The 26,588-nt window shown below is 46.9% G+C and overlaps 1 protein-coding gene across 8 annotated transcripts in view; it reads left to right on the top strand.

Moving 5' to 3' along the window:
* LOC120681587 (probable RNA-dependent RNA polymerase 3) overlaps positions 1–22,887 on the top strand; it is a 40,952-nt gene extending 18,065 nt beyond the window's left edge. For 3 of the 8 annotated variants that reach the window (XM_039963126.1, XM_039963129.1, XM_039963124.1), the window contains 10 exons: positions 2–73; positions 884–990; positions 1,573–1,721; positions 1,877–2,099; positions 2,790–3,018; positions 11,545–11,699; positions 13,375–13,522; positions 13,777–13,930; positions 22,052–22,218; positions 22,334–22,887. In XM_039963126.1, the coding sequence (XP_039819060.1) occupies positions 2–73; positions 884–990; positions 1,573–1,721; positions 1,877–2,099; positions 2,790–3,018; positions 11,545–11,699; positions 13,375–13,522; positions 13,777–13,930; positions 22,052–22,218; positions 22,334–22,579 (1,650 nt within the window). In that variant the 3' untranslated portion in view covers positions 22,580–22,887. Of the gene's footprint in view, position 1; positions 74–883; positions 991–1,572; positions 1,722–1,876; positions 2,100–2,789; positions 3,019–11,544; positions 11,700–13,374; positions 13,523–13,776; positions 13,931–22,051; positions 22,219–22,333 lie in introns of those variants that run through there. The other 5 variants (XM_039963125.1, XR_005677916.1, XM_039963128.1 and 2 more) reach the window with 5 other exon arrangements.
* Positions 22,888–26,588: the final 3,701 nt, after the last annotated feature.

The following is a 26,588-nucleotide window of genomic DNA, read 5'->3' as shown; positions in this document are numbered from 1 at the left end:
GCCTCTTCTCATGCAGGTCCGTCTTTTTTATAATGGATATGCTGTAAAAGGAACTCTGCTAGTTGACAAAAGGGTATGCATTAAGAGTTTTAAAATCTGGATATTATGTTACGTTCAAAATCTACAGTCCTGTTTTGCTTTTGAATGGTGTTGCAATATTATTTTGTGGGAAAAGTCCATTTTAACCTTGAGCTATTCACTTTGTCTGCTTAACCCCGCGAACAAAATTTAGGATCTACTCCCTCAAACCATTTCAGTTGGTTTAATCACACCCCTTAATAAGATTTGTCTTTTCCATTTATCCACGTACAAGTTGAGTTTTATATCCAGATTTTGTCTGGATATAAAAATCTGGATATAAAAACCAACTACAGGTGTGGTGCTGAGATTTGTTATTGGACCATTCTTTTTCCTCTCTTAATACAAAGATGCGCAGCTCTCCTGCGTGTTCGAGAAAAAAAAATCCAGATTTTGTCTCCTGTGTTGTTCGAGAAAAAAATATCCAGATTTTGTGGGTTGAATTACAACATACAACATCATGTCCTGCATTAGCAATTGTTCATGATTAATTTTCATGCAATTTTGTATCTCTAGGATCAATGTCGTACCAAATGTCCCTAACCCATGAAGATTATTTATGTATTTTACTAACGTAGGGCGTCACTTCTCTATCTGTGCACACAATTTGAGCTTAAAATTCAACTTCTACATGGAGAAACAAAAAGATAAATCTCTCTAGGGCACAGATTGAACCAACTCAAACAGTTTGGGGGACTATGTCGAGTCTAAATTTTGCTCATCTTAGTAAAATGGACTTTTTTCCTTTTTGGAAAAGACTTTCTTAGCTTACCTGAAACCAAATATGCTTTCTTTTGTACTACAGCTTCAAGATAATGCTATTGTTGTCCGACCATCAATGGTAAAAGTAAAAGCTGATCCAAAGTTGTCCGGGATGCAGTCTCTCAGTTCCTTGGAAATAGTTTCCACAAGGTATTCTGGGAAACTTTTTGTATTGTTGCATTTTGGTTGTAAGTACTTAGTGTTTTTGCACATTTGAATATTATTATTTGGGGATTTTGTATCCGTCTATTGTAACCCTAAAGCCACTATATCTCTTACATATAACTGTAAGTCTGGTTGAGCAAATGTCTATGCAGTAAGTTTTGCCTTTCAACTGATGTTCAAAATGTGACTGTTGGCCTTCAGTATAATTAAAAAATGGTGTGTTGTGATAATTAGGATTGGAAGACGCACCTTCCATCTATGAATTAACTTAAAATCAGTTGGTTGTTGCATGAGGTTTAGTGTGTTAGCATAACCTCGTTTGCAGTTTGTGACAGTTCTGCACTTTAGCAAAATAAAAATAAATCATTGCAATATTAAGGGACTGGTGGAGTGGTGGTGATATACTCTCCAATTGTAAATGTATGCAAGCACGTGTGGTTGGAGCAGGGGATTGGGGCAGGGATGGGGGGTGGTCTTAATCATATCTTGCCTTATCTGAAGCTCTTTTGGCAAGCAAGTTAATTTGGTTCGAAACCCATATTACCATTGTTTGTGTCTTTTTATTAGCCATCAATCTGGTAGGACATCAACATCAAGGTCCTTGATTTCACTGCTTCGCTGTGCTGGTGTTGAGGCGGAATATTTTATGGAACTTCTACATAATGCAATTGAAGGGGTTGCAAATGCTCGTTATGATTTCAGACATGCACTAAAGCGTAAGTCCAAATCACTGGGGTTCCATATTTTTCATGGCCTGCTTTTATGTTTGTGTTTCCGTATGCTGTAGAACCTGCACTCATAACTGAATGCATTTATAATCTTTCTTTCACTTGCCTGATTAAAGAGTGCTCTTTTTATATGGTCCATGCAGTTGCATCTAGATATGCTAATATGGAGGATTCAATGTTGGAACTAATGATTCATTCCGGAATTCCATTAGAAGAGCCACACTTGCTATCTAGGCTTAATTTCATAGCCAAACAGGAAATGAAAGGATTCAGAGAAGGAAAGCTACCTATTGAAGAATGCTATAATTTGATGGGTTCAACAGATCCTACAGGAACGTTGAAACCAAATGAAGTTTGCGTGATACTGTAAGTGGTAGCATTCATGTGTATGTTTCATATGTGCCCTTTGAATGCATTTATCTGTATGTTTTATTGTTTCAATGATCCTCCATTTATCGATTGCCAAGTTCACCATTTAAGAGTGTTTGACAACAATATGATTATGTTAATAAATTAGTGAGGATAACCTTACTTGTTATTAAGAAACTTCAAATTCCTGTAACTGTTTGCATGGTATATAATTTCTGTAGTAGCAATGCTCCAACTTTATCATTTTTCTTATTCATTTTTTTAGCTTTCTAGTATAATTGCTCTTTAGTCTTTAAGCTAAGATGCTCTCTATTTTCTTGTTTATTTGATTTTGGTTGAAAATAATATCCTAGGAAAAAGCATAAATATTCAAAAGATGATACAATAAAATACATGTGGCCAGTCAATACTTTTTCCCTGTCAGTCAAATTAGACTACCTTTTCAGTTGTGAACACAATCTTGTAAGGGATTTTAAGAACTGGGTTATGGAAAGGTTCGCTATTACCTCACATGAAAAGGGAAATGTTTTTATGCTTCACAGAAGATATTGAAAACTAGCGTTCTTTGGCACGACTAGCCTCCTATAGAACATACATTAATATGCAGTTATTAGTTATTGGACATGAATAATATTTGACATCAGGCTCTACTGTTTTTTATTGCTGACTTTATGTCCGATATAACAGTGACAGTGGCCAATACTCTGGAGATGTGCTTGTGTTTAAATATCCTGGCCTCCATTTTGGTGATATACACGCCTTAACTGCAAAACAAATTAGTGGACTGGAGAAGAATTTTGTTGGGTATTCAAAAAATGCAATACTTTTTCCTATTTCTGGGAAACGATCATTGGCTGATGAGATGGCCAACAGTGATTTTGATGGTGATGAGTACTGGATCTCAAGAAATCACATGGTCAGTTCATTTATGTTTTTCATTTTATGTAAGTTCTTTAGGAATCTTTTATTTTGTCTTCTTTGACTAGGAGACTTGCTACCGCAAACCTTATCACTATCTTTTGCTCACAGGTAGCCATACGAACCAATTGTGGTCTCGAGGGCCTTGATAACAAGCAATCTATTTTTAGACATGTATGGGTTACAATTCCCATCTATGTGATAGTCAGGTTTTCCACTTCCAGAGTTAGAGCTGCATAATCCATGAGCCCCAGACATCTTTGGTGAGCTTAGCTTGTCTAATAGCGTCCCTGAAAGAGAGTATGGCCGGGAATTGTAGATGCATTGCAAGGGGCAATAGCTGGTTACATATATAGGCAAGGAACCCTAATGGTTTATAGAATATCACCAATCAAGGGATCCTTGCCATGTACACAAGGGGAGCACCAGATGAACCTAACCTAGGGCCGGCACACACATCCCATTATGGATGGTGCGGCCAGGCGCCATGGGCCCTGAAGGGCCAACCCAAGAACAGCCCATACGGGCATACATTATCCTCCAACAGTCCCAAACAATGGATTATGATGTTGTGACTCAGGGTCACACCGACGGCTGAAGACGTCTTCGTGAAGGCAAAGCGTAGTCTAGTGGGTGTGTGTGGGCCCGGTTGGCCAGTGAGTGCGTGAGGGAGGGATATATTCCCCTAATCTTGTAACAGAGGTAAGAATGTTTTTTTTTCTGATATCAAATAGAAACTCGCGAGGCCAGAGTCCTCTGCCTGGTTCTCTCCCAACTCCGACCCGCTTGCTAGTGTATCTCACGTCGCTGGCGATCGCCGCGGCCACGGGGCATTACATATGTCTCCAGGTTCAGTCCAATGTGGATGTGAGAGAGTGAGACAGGTTCAGTCCAACGCGGAGGTTCAGGTGAGAGAGCGAGGGAAATCAAAGTACTAGTGCCTGCGAGTGCTCATCTTGCATGACCCCCAACGGTGCTCGCAGGGCCGAGCATGTCGATTCCACACGTTATCTGGCTTCGGCAGCATCGAGTGCTCTGGTGTTGAGTGGGCCTTGCGTTCTTTCCCTCGCCTCGCTCCACCTTGTTAACTAACAAAAGCGCCTGTCCTATCGGGGATGCTCTAACTACCTAATCGGTTACCAAAATATTTAATAATAATGACACAGTCAACCTGTGATCAGGCTGGAGTTGTATGCGTGGCTCCCTCCATTTCTGGGATCATTCATCCCATTGCATGAGCAATGTTATTTTTTAGGAATGAAATATTGAAATTCCATTATATTGCGGACTCAATTCCGTTACATAGCCTAGGAACAAAATTAAGGTAGAAGCTAATAAAATTCAGACTCAAAAGGTTAGCTGGCTAGCTTCTAGGAGTGGTTGCTCCTTCTTTTGTAACGGGTGATTAGTTCCTTTTGATTTTAGGGTGTGTGTATTAGAGTATATTTGGGGTATCTCTATAATAGGTAGGTTAGGATTCTATCCGGACTCTACCATACCATAGGAGACTTACCCTCCAAGTCATGTACCCCGATATTATTAGAGATATATTGCTGTATTTCCTTGTATTGAGTTTACTTGTACTCCAAGCCATACAACAATATATAATAGAGGTCACCCACTCTTAGGGTGTGTGGCGTTTCCCAATTCTCTATATGGTATCACGAGTCCGGACCTTTTTTTTGCCCTGCCGTGCGCCTCCTTCTCCTCCGCTGCCCTAGCCGCCGTCCAGTGGATTCCCCCCATCGACGCCAGTGCCACCCCTCCCCTGCGCCCTAACCCTAGGGTGCCTTCCCCTTCCATGCGCCCTACCCTAGGGCGCCGCCCACACCTCCGGCCGCCGCCTCTCGCGTGCAGCCCCTCCCTTGTTGCGCCCTCCCCTCCTAGGGCGCACCCCCTCCCCTCAACAGATCAATCTGTTGATGTCCTGTGTCACCAGCGCTTCTACCAACGCCGGTGACACCATCGACGATGGCAATTCCTTCCTCGACGGCATCGCTGCTCTCTTCTCCGACGACTCTGCGCCTCCATCGACTACAATGGCCGCCTACGCCGCCGTCTCCGTCTAGGCACACGTCCCCATCAAGTTGGAACTCCGCTCCTCCAACTACACCAAGTGGAGCAACTTCTTCGAGGCCATGTGTGGCAAGTTCGGCCTCCTCCGTCACATCAACGGTGCTCCTCCCCCTGATCCGCACACTGATGCATGGAATGAGGCTGATTGCGCTGTCCACAGCTGGCTGTACGATTCCGTCACCGAGGACGTCCTTGACTTCACCATGGCCGCCAACCAGACGGTGAGGGAGCTTTGGGTCGCCATCGCCAACCACTTCTAGGCGAACAAAGCCCCTCGTGCCATCTACTTGAGTCATGCGTTCCATACGCTAATTCAAGGGGACATGTTCGTCCAAGACTACTAAGGCGCTTCGAGACGTCGACAAATCTGTCGCCGAGTCCGAGATGGTGCTGAACTTCATCACCAACGCTGATCCGCACTACAACACCACTGGAGAGATCATCGCTGTTACGATTGGAGAAGAAGAGGAGCAGTGAACTATCCGTTCTATTGAGTTAGGCCCAAAGGGCAATATATAGAGTACATAGGACACACCCCAAACCCTAGACACTAGTACATTTACTATTATACCCTTAACACCCCCTCTCAAATGCAAGGTGAATGCAATGACGTTGCATTTGGAGAGTTGATGCTAAGCACTAGACTAAAACATAAACATGAAAATGATACATCCAAAGTCCGAAATCGAAGATGTCATCAAAGCGTGTAACTCTTGAACTTGTCGATGTTGATGATCTCCTCCATAAGAGGGTATTGCCTTCACAACCGTACTTCAGCAAATAACCCGAGTCTTCACAAACCAGTACGTCGACTCTTCACATGAACTTTGTTTTGGAGACTTTGAACTTGACAATAATAGTGAGATGTGTCAAACCAGCCAAAGAGAGGAATGAGAGATCACTGCTGCAAGACGGCAAGCAGGAGGAGATGTGTTGATGACGACAAATAGACGGTCATTGATCATGACGTGGAGCAAAACAGCTCCGAAACGGACCAAGAGGGCAAAGGTCGCATCAATAACTGATGATGGGGCAGCCACACATCATGGCAAACCCGAAAGAGAAAATGAAAGTGGCTGATTTGGCAACTAAGATGATGACACGCACGGCATTGACGAACTATATGTGAGCAATTGGACTTGGATTGACACTGATTTGGATACATATATGAGCAGCAACAGACAGATAACACAATGCAAATAGCAGGACTAAGATACTAAATAGCCAGCAGCAAGGCATCCAGCAAAAGCAAACTATGGATGGATTGACGACAGTGATGCAATGGAATTTAGGAAATTGGCAAACAAATAGGTGATAGCAGCAACAGATTGGCACAGGCGATTGACAAATTCCACCAAGAGCAGCACACTGGTGCGCAGCCCAACATCAGGAAGCCAAGTGCCTCTGCTGAAAGAAGAGACAGGCAAATAAAGCATCGCGAGTTGCTGCAGATAGTACCGAGCAGCTGCAGATGGAGGTGGACAAGCGACGGGTGACATCCTCTGTGATGGTGGGCGGCAGGATGACAGGGAAGACGCGGCCGGCCGTGATTTGAAGGAGTTGGAAGGTGAGCAGATCTTTGCTGCTCCAATCCCATCTGCAGGAGCAGCAACAGAGGGCGGCGGACGACCGCGACTCACGAACGAGGGAGATGGCCGCGACGGAGGGAGTGGCCGGCGGGCGGAGCACGGAGAAGCTCGAAGACGGATCGAGGCCGACGTCACTCGATCTGCGGCCGGGAACGATGAATCGACGCTGGGAAGGCGACGGGACGACGGGACGAATCGACGAGCGGACGGCGGCAGCGACGGGCTGCGCCGACCGCGAGGACGAAGACGGGCGGATTGACGAGGCGGCCGGATTTGCGACGGGAAGATCCGGCGCAGATCAGAAAGAGACGAGGCTGGACGACGCCGGATCGAGGCGGCGCAGGTGGACGGACGGCGGAGACGATGCGCCGGCGGAGGAGGCGAGCGGCGACGGGCTGGACAGAGGCGCCGGAACTGCTGCTGCTGCGACACTACCTAAAAAAAAAGGTTTGGGGGTGCTGGACGGAGGAGTTGCCGCCCCTGGGAGGGAAGATCGACCCTCCTAGGGACGGCGCAACGGAGATCGACGGGGGACTACTGGATCAGGGATTTCAACCGTGACTGTGATACCATGTTACGATTGGAGAAGAAGAGCAGTGAACTATCCGTTCTATTGAGTTAGGCCCAAAGGGCAATATATAGAGTACATAGGACACACCCCAAATCCTAGACACTAGTACATTTACTATTATACCCTTAACAATCGCCAGCGAGGCTGGTATGACCTTCTCCAAGGCGGTCGACCGCTCGCCCTCCAGGAGCTGTGCCTGGCGAATCAGGCAAAGGTGGCCGCCTCCTCTGCCCTGGTCGCCTCCTCGTCTGGCTGCGGTCCCTCCTACATGTCGTCGACGTCTTCGCCCTCTCCTCTGCAGCAGCAATGGCAGCAGGCGCGCCCACCCCAGCAATAATAGCAGCAGCGTCCACCGCAGCAGCAGCAACGCCGCCGGAGGAACAGGAGGTCCAACGGCGGGCAGCAGTAGCAGCAGCCACCTCGCGCACCTAACCCTAGCGGCCCATGGATTTGCATCTACCCGTGGGCTGCTCTGCAGGGTGCGCAGGGTGGCAGCAGTGGTGGCGCAGGAGGCCACTTCTAGCGTGGTGGTCAGGGCGTCCTTGGCGCCCCTCCTCAGGCTCACGCGGCGCTCAGTTCGGCTCAGGCACCAGCTCAGTCCCCCTCATGATCTCTGCCCTTCGGTAGATGGCGTTCGAGGTCAATGCCTGGGTGATGGACACTGGGGCGTCCACACACATGCACTATTCAGAAGGTATCCTTCTCTCTCGCCTCCCGGCTGCTCATTAGGCTTCAATGCAATACAATCAATCCATCCATTATACACATCTCTATTCCTCCTACATGGTATTACGAGATTAGGGTTTGGGATCCTAGGCTACACCCTCCGCTGCTGCCACCTGTGCCCCTGCTTGCGTCGCCGGTCGTCTTCCAACGCGCCGCCGGCGCGCCCCCTCGACGGCCTCCTAGCATGCCCCCGTGGAGGTCGCTCATGATCTCTGGCGGGGGCAGCGCCCTTCTCCGCAGCGGATCCCGTTAGTCCGCCGCCCCCACAACGTCAGGCAGCAGTAGATCGGGTCGTACCTCATCACCCGCCATGGAAGCCGTCGATGACAGCTCCGTTCCGCGTTGCCGTGGTGGCAGCAGGGGCTACCGAGTGCTGCTTTCGCCCGTCGCCGACGAACCCCCCTGGCGGCATCCCGCTTCACCTCATCCTTCAGCCGTCAGGCGCCGGATCCGCCGCCTCTGGGCGTGATCCGCCCCCCTCGGGCCGTGGCTCGCCGCCCGCCCTGTGCGGGTTGCCGCCGGGCCTGTCGCTTCTTGGCGGGACCCCTCTCGGGCCGCGGCTCGCCGCTCGCCCTGGCGGGATCCGCTACCGTGCGCCGCCACCTCCGGACAGGATCTGCTTTAGCTCCAGGCTGGGAACCACCAGACCTGGCGGGATCCGCCACGGCTACTGGCGGGGAGCTGCTCGATCCAGCGGGATCCGCCGCCGCCCCGACGGGATCCGCCCCGCTCCTCCACATCACCACCTACCGGATTGTCCCCGCCCTCTGATTCTTTCTCTCTAGCACTTTGGTTTTTGACCGTGGCGGGCAGAAGAGATGGAAAACGATAAGGGTGAGGGCTCCCTGCCGGCTACATGCACCCAGGGTTCTACACAAGATGCTGCTGTGTCTCTTTTATTTTGCCTGATGAGATCGGGATTGCGTTGCCCGACGCTCGTCGACCTCACCCTCTACCTCGACGTCGGCGTCGACTTCACCGGCTACTTCCTCACCTATGAATGTGCGGCATGGCAACATGGACGACACCCTAGGGGACACCGTCCGCACAGCCCTCCTTGCCGCTTCGTCCGCACGTCGACCCTGGCCGGCTTGTCTTCGTCATCACCGATCGGGGCACCTTCACCGACTTCTCCCACCGTCGTCTCGCCTCACGCTATTCGGTCTGATCAGCCGATGTGCGTGATCCACCCGGCTCCCGTGACGTCCGTCCTCGTTGAGTGTGCTCTTTCATTGAGTACGGAGGGCTGCCGCTGCGCCACCTCTTCGGGCAGCAGCGTGCCCACCCGCAGTCTTCATCCAGCTTTTTGAGTTCTTCGCCGACTTCTACGACCACCGCCACCGCGTCCACTACGCCAAACTAGCTGGCCTTTGGGCTAGTTCTTGGCTGCTCTATCTCTACGCTTTGTCTAGCACGACCACGTCGCCACCACCGTCGTCTATACTTCGCTTACTTCGTCTACTCCGACAACCGCGGGTTGCTTCGGCTTCTTCTCCATCGCCGTTCTGCACTGCATCTGTCGTTGAGACCTCCTCTGCGGCTTGGTTGTGCGCCCTCTCTTGTACGTCCGGTATTGGCAACACCGACGCGTGCCTTCGTCCCCGACGCGCTGCTGGGTCTGGCGAACTCGGTACTCTACCTCGGCCTTGGCGGTTTGACGATGTCATTTTCGCTTTGTCCTCGACGCATGACCGTCTTCGTCTACAGGGCCTCCGTGCCACCACTATTTGGTGCTCGCTTGCGCGCCAGCGGCTTCATGTGCGGCTACCTTTGCAATTGCTATCTTGACTGCTACGTCTACTACGGCTACCCTACGCATGGCATCATCGACCATGGCTATACACCCTCGTCTCGGCTACCTTGACTCGGCACAAAGGGCTATCATCCATATGAGGCTTCCCCAGTTTTTCTCCAGTCACATCATTAATACTGCACCGACGTTATGTCTGCGGGGGAATGTCAGTCTGTTGGTGCCTATCTTTGGCTTCTCTAGTTTCACCGTCTGCGGTGCTCCCGCTGTGACTGTGGGGAGATATTAGAGTATATTTGGGATATCTTAATAATAGGTAGCTTCGGATTGTATCCGGACTCTACCATACCGTAGGAGGCTTGCCCTCCAAGTCATATACCCCAATATATACACACCTCTATTCCTCCTACAGTGTGGGGGTGTCGGGTCTATGTATGACTCTTTTCTTCTCCTATCAATATAATGATACACAACTCTCACGTGTATTCGAGAAAAAAAGGAAAAAAAGGTTCAATTTTACAGAACAAATCACCAACTGATCAGAAGCTGATGTATCCAGTCCTTGTTGACTCACTATTTGAGCTCAGTATGTCAACGAATCCACATGATATGGCAATAGTTACTCTTCGTATACATATACTTGCAATCAGCTCCACAAGCATGGGATCTAGAATGCATGGGACCTAGAACCCAATCCAACTCCCCCGCACCTGTGCACAGCCTTTTGGAGGATGTAGTCTCCATTAGAGTTAATTTCAACTTATTTTAAGGTGTTAGATGATATCTTTTCACCTTGTTTTCGCTCATTCCTAACATATATTGCCCCTTGGGCTGATCAATAGGAATACTCCACCACTTTCGACAAAAAATGATATCTAGGTGTGGAAACAGACGGGATGTGATTGAATATGAATTCAGATAGCATTATTGTCATGTTTCAATTCGAGTACGAATACGGATCTAGATACTCTCAAATATGAATACCAATTGGATAGTTCCGATTTGAATGAGTGCATGACGCGGTTACAGATGGCATCATTCTAAATGCCATAGCAACCTTGTCCTTATCTTGCTTTCCACCCTTTCAACATAAAAAAAATTCGACAAGGAGTGACATCCCTCTGATTTTGTCTTAAAGAAGCTTGTACCAAGATTCAAAACTAGGCCGGGGTTTCATCAACCCCCGGAGTTCAACGCTTAACCGTTATGCCACGAGAACATGGCCTGCAGTGGGTGCTTTGATATGGCAAAAGCACCACATCATGACAAAGTGGATGTAGACTTGAGCTCAAGTGGGCGCAACTTGTTGCCACTTCATTCTTTGTTGAATGGACATCTCCTTTACTCTCAAATCTCACAATATTATCGAGCTTCCTTTGTCATCGTGTTCCCCATGACTGGTGCTTCCCCTTGACCCCTATCTCAGCCGCCAGCCTGCCTTGGCCGCTACACCATCAGCTTTGCAGCAGGGCACCCCAATGCTACATCCTGACTCATTGCCAATGGGTTACTGGTTGGCCACCTCCTTGTTGCCCCATCAAGCAGAGCCAGACTGACTAGATTTTTTCTCTAAATATTAGGTTATTTCTTGTTTTAAAGAATTAAATCCTTCGTGTGCTAGCATAATAGCATTGTTATACACATTACTATTAGTGTTTTAAATAGCGGGCTATAGTGCCGTTTAGCAGCTGGAAAAGGCTGCCGCTAAATCCTATAGCCCGGTATTTGAAACACTGCATACTATGCACTATTTTTTTTAACTTGTCAAAGCGGTTGTTCCAATTCTTATAGCAAAAAAATTGTGTTTTTCAGTTACTAAAGGGCTTCAAGAAGCAAAGTGAACCTTGGGTTCCACTATTCAAACCTGAGGAGACCCAGCAGAGGCCTAAGGGACCCTTGGATTTTAATGGATCAGTTCTTGAAAGATTACTATTTAATGAATGCTTGACAGCTACGTTTATACCCAAGTACTGCATTTCTTCCATTATTAAGCATATCATAGTTTTTACTGGATGTTACTTTGGTTTTGAATTTCATCGTTCATAGCTCTTTTGTTTTGAAAAACCATATAACCGTTCTTTATTATGTACTGAATCACATTTCTTGAATTTTTTCCATGATATCCTATCAATTATGCGACATGGTCATGCTTTTAATTGCAAAGCAAGATGAAATTGCAGTATGCTGACATACCAAAAACCGGGTGCCTTCAAATGCCATTTCTTATTTACAAGTCTGGGCTTCGCCATCCTGCAGCCTGCCCACTCTGAGACCAGGCTGAGGAAACCATTGACCACTTGCTGGTCTCATGTGTCTTCTCCCGTCAGATATGGTTCAGCTTTCTTCAGAAAGTTGGCTTGCAGACACTAGCCGCACAAATAAAAGATCCGTCCTTTGAAGATTGGTGGGCTGGTGCAAGTAGAAGTGTTAATGGCCAGGTCTGAAAAGGCTTAAATTCTGCCATCATCTTAGGAGCTTGGTCTTTATGGAACCACAGCGACCGCTGTTTGTTTGATGGGGTTGCTCCTAACTTGGCCAGCGTCGTCTTGGTCGTAAGAGAGGAGCTACAACAGTGGTCCATATCTGGGGCTCGAGGAGTTTCTTACCTCCTCGTCCTTGTTGTAGGAAGGATAGAATTGGTGTAATAGGATGGATTATATTGCATTGAGGCCTCGGCCAATATATATGAGTACAGGAGACTTGGAGGGCATGGCACCTCCCGAGATATATGGTAGTCTACGACACTTGTGCCACCAGCCACTTAGTTTTGGTCAAGTGTTTTAGGTCCTGTCCTTGTTTCCATAGAAGAGAGACAGTTTTAGAGATGTGTGGGCAGGATACAGGTCATTAAATCTGTATCATTTGTTTGTTTGTTTTGGGTGTGGGGTGGGGCGTTGGCTCCCCCCCTTCTTGATATATTGATACGCAGCTCTCCTGCGTGTTCGAGATAAAAGGTCTAGAATGTAGTGGGGCTACTGATGAATTTGTGCAATTCTACTTAGGATATATTCTGAATCTATGTTACAAGTCTATGGATATATCTTATCTGTTAAATATATAGTGTTCTTGTAACCGAAGCACATCGGATCGTATAGCTTGTGGGCACCCAAAGAGGTCATTGTTGCATTTTTCCATTTTTTCTTATTTTATCATTGATTGCCAAAATGCCATCATCACATTAGTTGATACAAATAAGCTGCATAAATGATAAGTTACTATAAACTAATTACAACATCGTTGGCAATACACTCCATTGAAAACTGGATTTTTAGATCGACATGGTTTGTTTTATGTAATGCAAGGATGTTTCCTAGAATAATAAACATTGGATATCATGGGCATGCTGAGATCTTTGATTCTTCACTAGTCTCCTAACTATAAATTTGTTATCTCTGCAAGACCTGTTTGAGTTTCGGGGGTCTGGTCTAGCTTTGGTCCCGTTGCATTTTTTAGTAGAGTAGAAAGAGTTTTATTTTGGGGAGTGTTACAGTCCCTCCGTTTCTGTAACCCTTTGGGGGGGGGGGGTTCCCCCTTTTTTTCTTAAGATAATGAAGCGTAGTTCTCCTGCGCTTTCGAGAAAAAAGACCTGTTTGAGTTTGATTCTGTTGATCTGATCGGTACATGTTTGTATTTCCCTCCCAGTTATGCACTTGGTATATCGTCTGATTGTTGGTTAGCATATATGGATCGGTTCATAACAGAAGAAGTTGATGAAGGCGAAAAGGAATCAATTGCGAAGAAGATGATTAAATTAGTTAACCTTTATTATTGGGCTCTAGATGGTAACAAGGTTAATTCCAATCTTACGCTTGTACAGTTTGTAGTTTTGGAATGCATTGGAATGGTCTAGGCTTCTATAAAATTATGTATTTAATATCGATCTTCCTTTTTCATATTTGATCTGTTTGGCAAAAAAGAAATGAAGTTACTTGCCTCTTGGTTAGATATACTAAGGCCAAAGTTCACTTCACTGAGTTATTTAGTTTTGTGACAGCATGCTCTGCTTCAATATTGTTTCATGCCATGTTTATGCTCATTAAACAGGTAAAAGTTGATCGTGATCTGAGGGTAGAAGCATATCCGCACTTCATGGAGAAAAAAGGATTTAAATCTTACCATTCAACATCTATACTAGGCAGAATCTATGATGAGACTGAGAAAGCAATATCGCAACAATCTGAGAATGACAAACAAATTCGTAAGCTATCTTTCTAGTTGGCACTTTGTGTTGGTGTATATTGAGCCCATGTATATAGAGGCCCATCTAGAGGCCCATGTATAGGAATTATATATACCCACCCTTCTAGGGTTGGAGGAATACATCAATTATTCCCTTCTACATGGTATCATTAGACTAGGGTTCTCCTACTCCACCTCTTCCACATCTTCTCCTGACCCCGAGTTGGATTCACTGTTTACGACTGACCCGATGGTTCAGCCACCGTTACCTGTCTGTCCTTTTCCTGTAGGTTTTCCCGGCGCACCGGCTCCGCTTCCGGTGATCCCTGTTGCGCCGAGCGCGGGCCCGGTGCCCTCGGTCGCGCCACGCGCGGCCCCCGGACCTCTGGTCGTGCCGCGCGCGGACCCGGTGTCTCCTGCTGCGCCACGCGCGGCCCCGGTGCCTTCCCCTGCACCTGCGCGGTACGCGCAGCCGGTGCAGGTGTACCGGCATCGTTTGGCGCCGACACCGGCGCCGCAGCGGTACGCTCAGCCGGTGCAGGTGTACCGGCGTCGGTCGGCGCTGACACCGGCGCCGCCCCCTGCTCCGGAGGCTCCTGCGACGCCTACACCGGAGCCGTCGCCGCCGCCGCCTCCTCCGGCTCCCTCTCGAGCCGAGCCGGAGGTGTACCACCCGCTAGTCATCCATCGGGATCCTCGGCATATCCATCCCATGGTGACTCGGCGGATGGCGTTTCTGGCCACGACTCTCTCCTCCATCGAGAGAGAGCCGCGGGTCTCTCCGGTATCTTCCTCTGTCCGCGACGCCTTGGCGGATCCTCACTGGCGTCGCGCGATGGAAGAGGAGTACGCGGCTCTTCTTGCCAACCAGACGTGGGACCTCGTACCGCGTCCGTCTGGTTGCAATGTGGTGACTGGTAAGTGGATCTGGATGCATAAGCGTCGGGCTGATGGCACACTAGAGCGATACAAGGCTCGCTGGGTTCTCCGGGGGTTCACTCAGCGACCTGGTGTGGACTATGATGAGACCTTCAGTCCAGTTATGAAGCCCGCTACGGTGCGCACGGTCCTCTCGCTTGCGCTCTCGCGCTCTTGGCCTGTGCACCAGCTGGACGTGAAGAATGTGTTTCTTCACGGCACTCTGTCAGAGACTGTCTACTACTCTCAGCCAGCGGGATTTGTGGACTCGAGTCGTCCGGATATGGTCTGCCGGCTCAACAAGTCTCTCTATGGTCTGAAGCAGGCTCCTCGGGCTTGGTACTCTCAGTTCGCCACGTTCTTGCTAACATTGGGGTTCACCGAGGCCAAGTCTGACACGTCTCTCTTTGTCTACCGCCGTGGGGATGAGGCTGCATATCTGCTGCTCTATGTCGATGATATTGTGCTCACAGCCTCCAGTCAGCAGTTACTTCAGAGTGTCATCTTCTCTCTGCAGTAGGAGTTTGCTATGAAGGATCTTGGTCAGCTCCACCACTTCTTGGGCGTCACTGTTGAGCCTCGCCCGTCTGGTCCTCTCCTTCACCAGCGACAGTACGCACTTGACATCCTGGAGCGGGCTGGGATGACTGATTGCAAGCCCTGCTCCACTCCTGTCGACACTCAGGCAAAGCTGTCTGCTGATCTGGATGATCCGGTGGCCGATCCTACCGCCTACCGGAGTCTGGCCGGCGCTTTGCAGTACCTCACCTTCACCAGGCTGGACCTCACCTACGCTGTCCAGCAGGTCTGTCTCCATATGCATGATCCCCGGGAGTCACACCTTGCTGCGCTGAAGCGTCTCCTCCGCTACGTCCGTGGCACAGTGGACCTCGGCTTCTGCTTCACCGCTCGTCCTCTGCTGAGCTGGTGATTTACACCGACGCTGACTGGGCTGGCTGCCCGGACACTCGTCGCTCCACTTCCGGCTACGCCGTCTTCCTGGGCGGTAACCTGGTCTCCTGGTCGTCCAAGCGGCAGTCGGTTGTCTCCCGCTCTAGTGCTGAGGCGGAGTATCGGGCTGTCGCTAACGGCGTGGCGGAGGCGTTCTGGCTACGACAGCTCTTGGCGGAGCTCCACAGCCCGCTCGCCAAGAGCACGCTCGTCTACTGCGACAACGTCAGCGCCGTGTATCTCTCCACCAACCCCGTCCAGCATCAGCGGACGAAGCATGTGGAGATTGACCTGCACTTCGTGCGCGACAGAGTCGCCATCGGCGATGTTCGGGTACTCCATGTCCCGACTACCTCCCAGTTTGCTGACATCTTCACCAAGGGGCTGCCCTCCTCGACCTTCTCGGAGTTTCGCTCCAGCCTCAACGTAGCCGGTGGCTAGTTGTGGCTGTGGGGGGAATTAGCCCTTTGTACTCTCTTTGTACTCTCTTCTTGTCTAGTCTTGAACACCGCTGCGCCGGTTGTTCAGACTGCGGGGGGTGTTGGCTTTCTTGTTGTCCAGTCTTGAACACCGCTGTGCCGGTAGTTCAGACTGCGGCGGGGGGGGGTGTTGGTGTATGTTGAGCCCATGTGTATAGAGGCCCATCTATACAACAACAACATAGCCTTTTTTCCCAAGCAAGTTGGGGTAGGCTATAGGAATTATATATACCCACCCTTCTAGGGTTGGAGGAATACATCCATTATTCTCTCCTACACTTTGTTTGGTAGAGTTTGATATTTTGTTGCAGTAAAATAGTTTTGTGTAATGTTTATTCTATGATTGCTACTCCTACTTTGCAAGTTCATTTAGTTTCAGGTCCACTGTGATTTTTGTAGATAATAGAATAGTTAATATTCCACTCTCTACATGAGGATGTATGTGCCAATACTTGCAAAGTGAAAACCATATGAATAGTTTATATTCCAACCTCTACAGCTGAAGATGTGGGCGGCCAACATTTATTGCAAAATGAACCATATGCTTCAAATCAAATCTAACACATAGCAATAGTTCTTTATGAAGCAAAGATCAGGTAATATCAAATGGGAACATATTGCTAAACCTTCATCCATGCTTCATGAGGATATTCATTGTAGTGCTGTCCAGAAGGAAGGAAGCAGTATGTACTGTCTCGTTTGTCCTCATTCCTCAGCAATGCCCCAAAATGGATCCATTTTCTAGTCGCTGGTGCGCGATGGGGTGACAATTAGTGGCCTGGAGCAGAGGATGGTTCAGAGATATGCTAATTTTTGGTCTATAGGCCTGTTTTGGATGTTTTTCAGCTTCACTCCAAAAACTCCATGGTGGAGGAGCTCCACAAATTTCTAGAGCCCCCTTGTACCTGGTCCACCAAATCCATCAAAATGAACTAGGGGAGGCCTCAAGCTCCATGGAGTTGGCTGCTCCAGGGTTTGGTGGAGTTGGGGCATTTGGGAGGGAGTCCACTCCATTGAGCTGCAAACGTGGAGTGGTGAGCAGTCCTGAACAGGCCCATAAGTTTGAATAGATGGGCCAGAACACCAGCACAAGGAAACACATCAATCCTTTTCTTCATTTCTTTCATTCCACAGCCAGCTCCCCTCTTTTTTTCGAAGGCGCAAAGCCATGGCGGGCAATGTTAGAGTATATTAGGCAACTCTGGATATGGTTAGTTTAGGATTGATTGTAATCCTGGGATAATCTTCCTTATCTCTAGAAGAGACTACTTGTTCTCCAAGACATGTACTCCTATATATACCGCCCAAGGGGCTCAATGCAATACATCGACCACATTATACGCATTCTACTCTTCAACATGGTATCACGAGTCCAGGTTCAAACCCTAGTCCTTCGGCTTCCGCTGCCCTCGCGCCGCCCCCGGGGAGATCGATCTCCGCCGGAGGCAGCGCCCTCGTAGGATCAGCGCGCGGATCCCTCTGATCCGCCGCGCCGTCGCGTCGTCAAGCAGCAGAAGGACCTACCTCTCCCCTGGCCGACCCTGCGGCGCCGCTCGACGTTCCCGTCGAGTACCACATCGCCACGGGGGCGCCACTAGGCCTGCATGCCTCCGCGCCGTTGTCCTCCTCGGCTCCGCATTCGGATCCGCTCGCTCCTCCCGCGCATCAGGCCAGGCACCCCACCTCCTACCAGCGCTGCCGCACCGCTACCCCAGAGCGCACGTGCCCTTGTGGCTGCAGAGGACCACTGCGGGGACGCCAGACCACCGCGCCATCGGGGCTGGCGGGCCGCCGCACCGCCAATCGACGTCAACGCCAGGCTGCAGCGCCGCCGCTGTCTTCCACCACCGGTCCTCTCCAATGCGTCGCCGCGGGCCTGCTTCCCCTCCTCCCTCAGCGCCACGCCACCATCCACAAGGTCGCCGCCGCGGGGCGGCCTCAGGGGGTCGTCGGGCTGCTGCGCGGCCGGAGCAGAGGATCCGCTCGGGCTGCTCCCCGCCCAGTTGAGTTTGCTCGCGGGCGGGTCTCGCCCCTATGTTTTGCCCCTTCCTTTGTCCATTGGCCGTCAGGCGGATGAGGATAAGGTTTGGGAGGGCATCACTTGGTGCACCCGAGATTGTACCCGCAGGTCCGTCTTGATGCTGCTGCTATTTTTCTTTTTCCGATCTAAGATCGGTTTGCGTCGCCCTGCCGTTCGTCGCCGTTCATCATCGACACTCCCGAAGGACTAGGTTGTTGTTGCGCCCTCCAGGCTGCAGCGACGACGTTCGTGATCAAGCCACCCTACTGGTGTTGTCGCCTTTTCAGGCGGTGGCGCCACTCGCCGCCGGTCTTCGTCAAGCAGGCGCTCGATCCGCCTCCGCGCCTCCAACCGTTCTCGCGCGGACATTGCCGTTGATGTTCCTGAAGGAAGACGTCGTCGACACCCCTGATCTGAGTGCGACACTTGCTGCAACCTGCGCCGTCGCCACCCCTGTCCTGAGCGTGACCTAAGTCGCAAACCGCGCCGTCTACCATCGTTATCCGCCGGCAAGAAGCTGCTGAGTTCGTGTACTCGAGCACCTTGACGACGCTTCGACCCGCGCCCCCTCCACGGCTTCGACCACGTCCACCTCGACTTCGGCTACTACGACACTAAAGGGCTATCATCTGCATGAGTCTCCAGTCAAAGCTTTCGTACCGGCGTTCCGACTGCAGGGGGGATACGTCTCCGTTGTTCTCCAGTCTGGCCGTTCGTGTTGCTACCGCTACGACTGCGGGGGGATGTTAGAGTATATTAGGCAACTCCGGATATGGTTTGTTTATGATTGATTGTAATATCGGGATAACCTTCCTTATCTCTAGGAGAGGCTACTTGCCCTCCAAGCTATGTACTCCTATATATACCGTCCAAGGGGCTCAATACAATACATCGACCACATTATACGTATCCTACTCTCCAGCAGGTAAGTTTGCAAGCTCACTGGTCATATATCTTATGGGCCTGTATAATGGTTTATGATATAGTAAACTAATTTTGTATTGTCAGGGCTTGTAATTTTGATTGGGTTTCCATCAGCTTTAATTCCCTGCCTTCGTATATATACACAACTAAGATATCCCCGAAATCTGGTTATGTACGAGTAAATTTCGTTGGAGGATTTTTTGTTTCAGTTGGGTTTGGTCCGAAACTGATATGAAGGTACTTGGTTGAGAAACAAACTGGGGTAAAATTTGGAGTTGTCTATTCTGTTCATGCACATTAGAAAAACATGTGTTTTTTCAGTGTGTTTCTTTTTTCCTTTAACCCCTTCAGCCATAAATTTGTATACAATTCCAAGATTTTTTTTCTAGTGTCACCTTTGTTATGAATAGCACTTGTATTTATTATGAGGGCTCTAGGTCCAAATATATACATGTATAGGTATTAGAAAATATGCATAAAACCTCTTACACAACGGGAAAACTACAAAAGATACATATACATCTACCCCCCTCCCCCCCAAACTCAAGGTGGATCAACGACACTGAGTTTGGAGAGGTAGAACCTGTGCTGAACTCTGGTTTGTGCCTTAGTAAGGAAATCTGCCAATTGAACTCTATAATAGGTAGGTTAGAATTGTATCCGAACTCTAACATACCGTAGAAGAGGCTTGCCCTCCAAGTCATGTACCCCAATATATACCGGCCTAGGTCTCGATGCAATACAGTTATCAATCATCCATTACACCAATTCTATTCTATTATCCTACAATCTGGAGGCCGAATCGACTGCCGATCACGAAGAGCATATCGTTGAGAACACGCATCAGAAGCTGTCTCATCATCAGAAGGTGCAGCGGAAGAAGATGGCTCATCAAGAGGAGAAGGTTCAACGGAGGAAGATGGCTCATCAAGAGGAGAAGGCGCATCAGAAGATGGTCTCGCAGCCCGCTGAGTACGTGTGTAGCCACATGTGACAGGCGGTTTACTGTCATAAGCAGTACCCATAGGAACCTGTGGAATATCCTCCGAAAAACAAGGGACCACAGGTGAAAGGACCATAGAAGAAGGCTCCATAGGTGAAGGGACTGCAGGCGACTCAACAGGAGCCTCAGAAGAAGGCACTAGGTGCGGAGGAAACATAGGGGTAATAGGAGTATTAGGAAAAAGTAGGAAAGAGAGTGGCTCAATGATAGATGCATGAGAAGCATCAGAAGGAGAAGTACGAGGATAAAAATGACGAGACTCATCAAAAGTAACTTCTCGGGAAATCCTCATCCGATGGCCAATAGGATCCCAACAACGATACCCCTTATGTTCAGCACTATATCCCAGGAAAAACACACTCAAAAGATTGAGCGGTCAGCTTAGTGCACTCACAAGGTGCAAGAAGCACATAGCACACACATCCAAAAAAAGGCGAAGGCAAGAATAGTCAGGCAGCTTGCCACAACTAAATCCCATCATGAAGAGAGGATGAGGGTTGAATATTAATCAGATAAGTGGCAGTGGAAATAGCTTCGGCCCAAAAATGTGGTGGAACAGAAGAAGCAATCATAAGAGCTGGGGAGTCTCAAGCAAATGACGATGCTTACGCTCAGCAACACAGAACAAGAGAATGCTCAGAAAAGGAACTGACGAAGAGCTCCAGATAGATACTCCCTAGCAGAATTAGCACGAAAGACCCTAATAGAAGTATCAAACTGAGTACGGATCATGTTGCCAAATTTTTTATAGATAGATAGAGCCTCACTACAATTTTTCATAAAATAAATCCATGTGTGGCGAGAAAAATCATCTATAAAAATGATATAATATCGATGGATTCCTTTCGAAACGAAGGGGGCCGGACCCTATACATCAAAATGAACAAGATCAAAAGGATGTTTCGACACTGACTCACTAGAATAATAAGAAAGCTGGAGCTGTTTTCCTAATCGACAACCTTGACACTGATCTAGAAATACATCACCAGAGAGTGACCCTAAAAGACCACGACGAACTAGTGTAGATAGGCGCGATCCACATAGATATCCAAACGATGATGCCACTGAGCAAAAGATGATGTGGATGATGTAGATGCAACAAAACCCACGAGACTGGCAGAAGCAGTGGAAGGAACACGAAGCCAGTCAAGCTCCCAAAGATGCTGAGAATCACGTCGACGAGGGCCAGTACTAACTAGGAGACCCGTGATGCGATCCTGGATACAACAAGAGTCAGAATCAAGAATTACACGACAACCATGATCAATGAGGGGTGCTGGATGCGGCGGCCTGGACCTAGGCGAGCAGGGGCGGCGACTCCGGCGAGGATGCTCCTAGGTGAGGGAGACGGGTGAGCGGGCGGCTAAACAGAGGAATTGATCCGATGGGGAAGCTGCACAACGAAGCAGCCTACGATTTGCAGGCAAGTGCAACGTGCAGAGGAAGAACGAGGGAGAGAGAAAGGAACTCTAACTCTAAATTTTGGCTCTGTATACCATGTTATGAATAGCACTTGTATTCATTACGAGGTCTCTAGGCCCAAATATATACATGTACAGGTATTAGGAAATATGTACAAAACCCCTTATACAACGGGAAACTACAAAAGATACATATATATCTAACAACCTTATCAGTTATAGCTTTATGTTGGACAACCTTGTAGTTCCAGTGTTTCGGTGATTGAATACCCTATACCCTGTATGCAACTCAGAATTATTTTCTGTTGCTATCTATCAGCTGGTCTTGTTTTCCTAATTTCTTAAATAATATGAATCTGAAGCTACATATTTCGACACAGATATACTTATTTTCTCGTGTCTCTCTTTTGCTTGTTGTAATCAGAGATAACGATGCTGCCATGCTTCACTGAGGTGGAGGCAACCCCAAAATGCGAATCCTTATGGGAGGACCGCTACCAAGAGTACTTGAGAAAGAGTAGGGAACTTATTAATCTGGATAAAGAAGAAAAGGACGATGAGTTTCAAAAACTCTACCAGTACTATAAACGTGTAAGCATATTCAATCTTCTTACTTGATAACTGCCGGCATGTCTGTAACCATAAAGAATAAGCTAAGGTAGGCCAGCACAAATACATCGCTCATGAGCAATAAATAAACTTGCAGTTGCTCTATTGTGCTGATGAATTCGAAGAAACCCAGCGGGACCACTTCGAGGTGTTCATGGAGGCCTGTGCAATCTACCGGATCGTCTACGAGCGCGCAAGGACTACCAAGAGCATCGGCAAGTGCCGCTTCGTGTGGACAGTCGCCGGAGCTGCGCTGTGCCATCTCCACGCAAAGAAGTACGCGATGCAGCGTGGGGAAAAAGCCGCACTCTGCCCGATTTCTGTTATCCGCCAACTTTACTGAAGGGACCGAGTGACTGGCTGTGAATTGGACTGCTACCCTGTTTGTACAAATAAGGATCAGTTGTAGGAGCCGATGTGACGCATGGACGTCTGAATTTGGTTTTTGGTAAGCTACGTGAAGGGTTTCAGAAGTGTATGGCGTATCTGCACCCAGCAGTAATAGTGTATTGTATTGTTATGCGCTTGTAGTGCTTGTAGCGGTAACTGTTGTATTGGGGAAGGAGGCAGAAGCCCAGGACGATGGAGACATAAACCTGGCGCTTTGAGGCTCATACATGGAACATCGAAACGCAGGGAGCTTTTGGTACATTCTGGAAGTTTTTTTTAATTGCCGTTAAGATAAAAAAATATCAATTAGTTTTGGAAATAGAAAAGGAAATCTATCAATTATAACTATATAATATCCTAATTGAGATTCGGATTCGAACTACCTGATTTGTAGTTGTATTTGAAGATTTATTATCTACGTAGATATAAATGTGGAAAGTGTGGTATTTGATTCATATGAAATGTTGAATTAGTCTATCCAAAATCTTAGCATAGAGTTCCTAGATTGTTGAATCGAGCATAAGAAAATATCTGGTAGTAGGCTGCAAAGGTAAACTAGTTGGGCCAAGTGGGCCGAAGATTATATGACCTGGATGAGGAAGCTCCGTTTGCCACTTGCCACCGAAGGAATTCAGGACGTGTGCAAGATTTCTTCTCTCTGATCCCAATATACATGGGTCACGGTTGTGGTGAATCTGTTTGCACCCTAAAAAATGCCTTTGATGAGCACCCACACTGAATCAAGGCTTCAAGGCGAGTGGAAAAGATTCTATGCATTTGCATGGACGCATGCAGTGACTATTTGACAGTACTCGGTCATTCTCAGTCATGCAGTCCTTATGCCAAGGAGGAGCTAAAAAAAAAAGCAAAGTGAGAGTATCCACGCCAAAGATAAGGCAAAATAATCTAGGAATGATGTATCTTTTATCTCTAAGATGGAGAAAGAAATGGTCACCCATCCCCTCTATAACCTCGGCAGAGAAATGGTCGCTGATCCCTTCTTATCTCTCACGACGAATGCTATAAATACAAGCTTATTTGTATACCTATCTATTCAGTCAAACCTTGTCCATGTCAAAGAAGATGAGTTCAAAACAGGCTGCTCTCTACTGCCTTCTGTTAGCGCTCGTGCTACACGCAGATCATACATCTGCGAGCTTGGCCGTTTCGTGCTGCTCATGTCTCTTTTTGATTATTCTATCCTAACTTATTAGTTTGATGATTATTATTTGGTCCCAGATAGATTCACATAAGTATATATGTAGGTTTTGTTAGTCTTCTAATTCTGTTTTTATTCAAAAAACAAGGTGTTCTCATATTTTCCCCTGAACAAACTCAAAATGTTTTACATTTTTGTTAGTTTCATGGACATTTCCATGAAATCAAGAAGACATGGGGACTTACTATAAGTTAATGATACAAGGATATATACCTTTTTTTTGTGCAGCCAACTGCATCTATACGTCTCCTGCGATGCCATTCTGTCCAGGATGGATGTGCAAAACCGAATGTTGGACTGAGGCAAAACTCATCGGAGCTTCTGTTCAGGGACGCAAGTGGATGAAAGGAGGGTTCAAAGGCTGGTGTTCTTGCTTTTTATGCCGAACTAGCTAGACTCATCATGTCAATTTGCAAACGGTTGGAGGCATCAGAGGAAGAATAAATCAATAGGTGTCATATCTTTTGATAGTCTAGTCTCAGTAATTTAGGACAATAATAATGAAGTCTTTAGAGAGTTGTGTCCACTTGCCTTGGCATGCTACCGCCTGGTATAATGTATTAAAATCTTTGTTTCAACACAATATTTCTCTAGTTTATTTGCGTGTGGATTTTGTGCGCACGGCGGATGCCCACGCATCAATCGCGCCGTCCATTTCAAAAGATGCTTTGAGATTCGTACTTCGCGCAGGCATCATTAAGTAAACTGAGATAGTTAAACAACCGAACCATATAGGCTGTACGAACGGCACTACAAAGCCTTTTATTTTGAAACTTCCGGCTACTTTAACAGCTCCACTACGCGTAGTGGCCTGACACACCGCTGCATGTGCCCACCCACTTCAGAACCCCAATATTCAAAATAATCCTTTATTGCAAAACATAGTAATATTTTAAATCATATAAATACTGAACAATCTCAAAGTGTAAATTTCTGAAACCAATTTGAATTATGTTACAGGTAATGTGAACCAAAGACATCAAAGGTAATATGCATCAGCAGTTTGCATTTTTTTTCAATTGCAGATAAATTGTCAAACCTAACCATCAGATACCATTCTATTTGGCAGCAAAAGTATATTCCAAAGTATCCCTGCTTTCTATTGCTACTCTGATAAATACAAACTGCAAATAACTGTATCTGATCTTACCTAAAAAGAATTTATTCTGCTAATAAACTCAACCTATACCATCAAACTGCAAACTCAGGGAAGAAAAATAAACTCTGAATCAGTGTGCACCCCAAGAATAATCTAAATACAGAATAATCTCCAAGTATACTTGTCCGAAACCAATTTGAGTTGTATTATTGGTATGGAAACTGAAAATAAAGATAATCTGCTGTCCGAGATGTGGAAAAGGTGCCTTCCACTACCTTCTGAAAAGGTTGGCTGCTGTGCACCCTCTACCGTGGGTCCGTGCGCATACCTAGTAGGCTGTACTTAGGTTGTGGTGGTGTTTAAGTTATAATCGCCGTCTCTGCACGTCGATGATGTCCACTTAGCTTTACACGTGGCAAGTAGTGACCGCGTGCACACCTAGCCTCGTGCGCACAGAATATTTCCCCTTTATTTTGCTCATTGCTTTTTTTTTTGCAAAAAAAGTACTTGCTCGTTGGTTCAACTATAATGATTTGTAATGTGGAATTTTACATGTTTAGATAAAAAATGTGTAAAGCCAAGAAAATGAAGTAGAAAATGCACATCACAATTACTCCGTAATATGGAAGCAACCTGTAACCGCATTTCCAAACGTATCCCTGTCCAAGCTCATCCAGACACAAGTCAAACCAGTCTAATTAATAAAATGTGAAGATACACCTTTCAAAAAAAAGGTGATGATGTACGACTATCACAATTTGTTTTGCTACATACCATCAGTTCATCATAGTTTATTACTCTATGTCGATTATGGTTTATTACTACAAACATCATTTAAACCATCACTCGATCTCCAACTATTAGTGACAGGTTCATGTCTAGAACCGACAATACTGTATATATATTTAGTTCTATCAGTCCTTGTTACCAATCTACTATGATAATTGCAACACTATAAGGTGGGAAATTAAACTTTACTCCGATGATGATGATGATGATAGTAATAATAGTAATAATAGTAGTAATAGTAATAATGATGATGAATTAGATCATGGTGCAGTGCAGTTTAGCTATATTGCCACTTGACTCTCTAGATTATACTCATTTTTAAACATATAACATGCTTGTACCTCGATTGAATCTAGTTTTTTCAAAAATCAGGAATCATACATTTAGGATTTTTATGTGAATATGGCTAGCTCGATAGGCATCAGTCAGATGATGATTATATTTAGTTTACTATTATGATAAATTTATTTCTTTTAAAATTATTATTTTTGAAAATTACTTTGAATAGTTCTGCTTGTACCAAAACTTGGTAATTTTATGACCAGAGTTGAGTATATGGAAAGAATCCGATAAGGAAGTTTTATCAGCATGGACTCTATAAAAGGAAAATTGGAGTCCGTGTATATTGATATTTTCTTTTAGTTTAGATTTTCTAGGTTAAACAAGTCTTGTATCAACTCAACCACCACCCTCCGTACAATGAAAGTCATTTTGGTCAATGACATTGTCTCCAAAGCTTAACTTTGACTTCTTATTTTTATAAAAATATTTATCACATAGTGATATATTTATAATTTCATGAAAGTATTCTCCAAGATAAATCTATTCATATGATTTTTTTATTTTGAAACTTAA

The sequence above is a fragment of the Panicum virgatum genome, chromosome 7N (genome assembly GCF_016808335.1).
Source record: "Panicum virgatum strain AP13 chromosome 7N, P.virgatum_v5, whole genome shotgun sequence".
NCBI classification, from domain to species: domain Eukaryota; kingdom Viridiplantae; phylum Streptophyta; class Magnoliopsida; order Poales; family Poaceae; genus Panicum; species Panicum virgatum.
The sequence above is the reverse complement of the archived record's forward strand: the minus strand, read 5'-3'. Positions and strand labels throughout refer to the sequence as shown.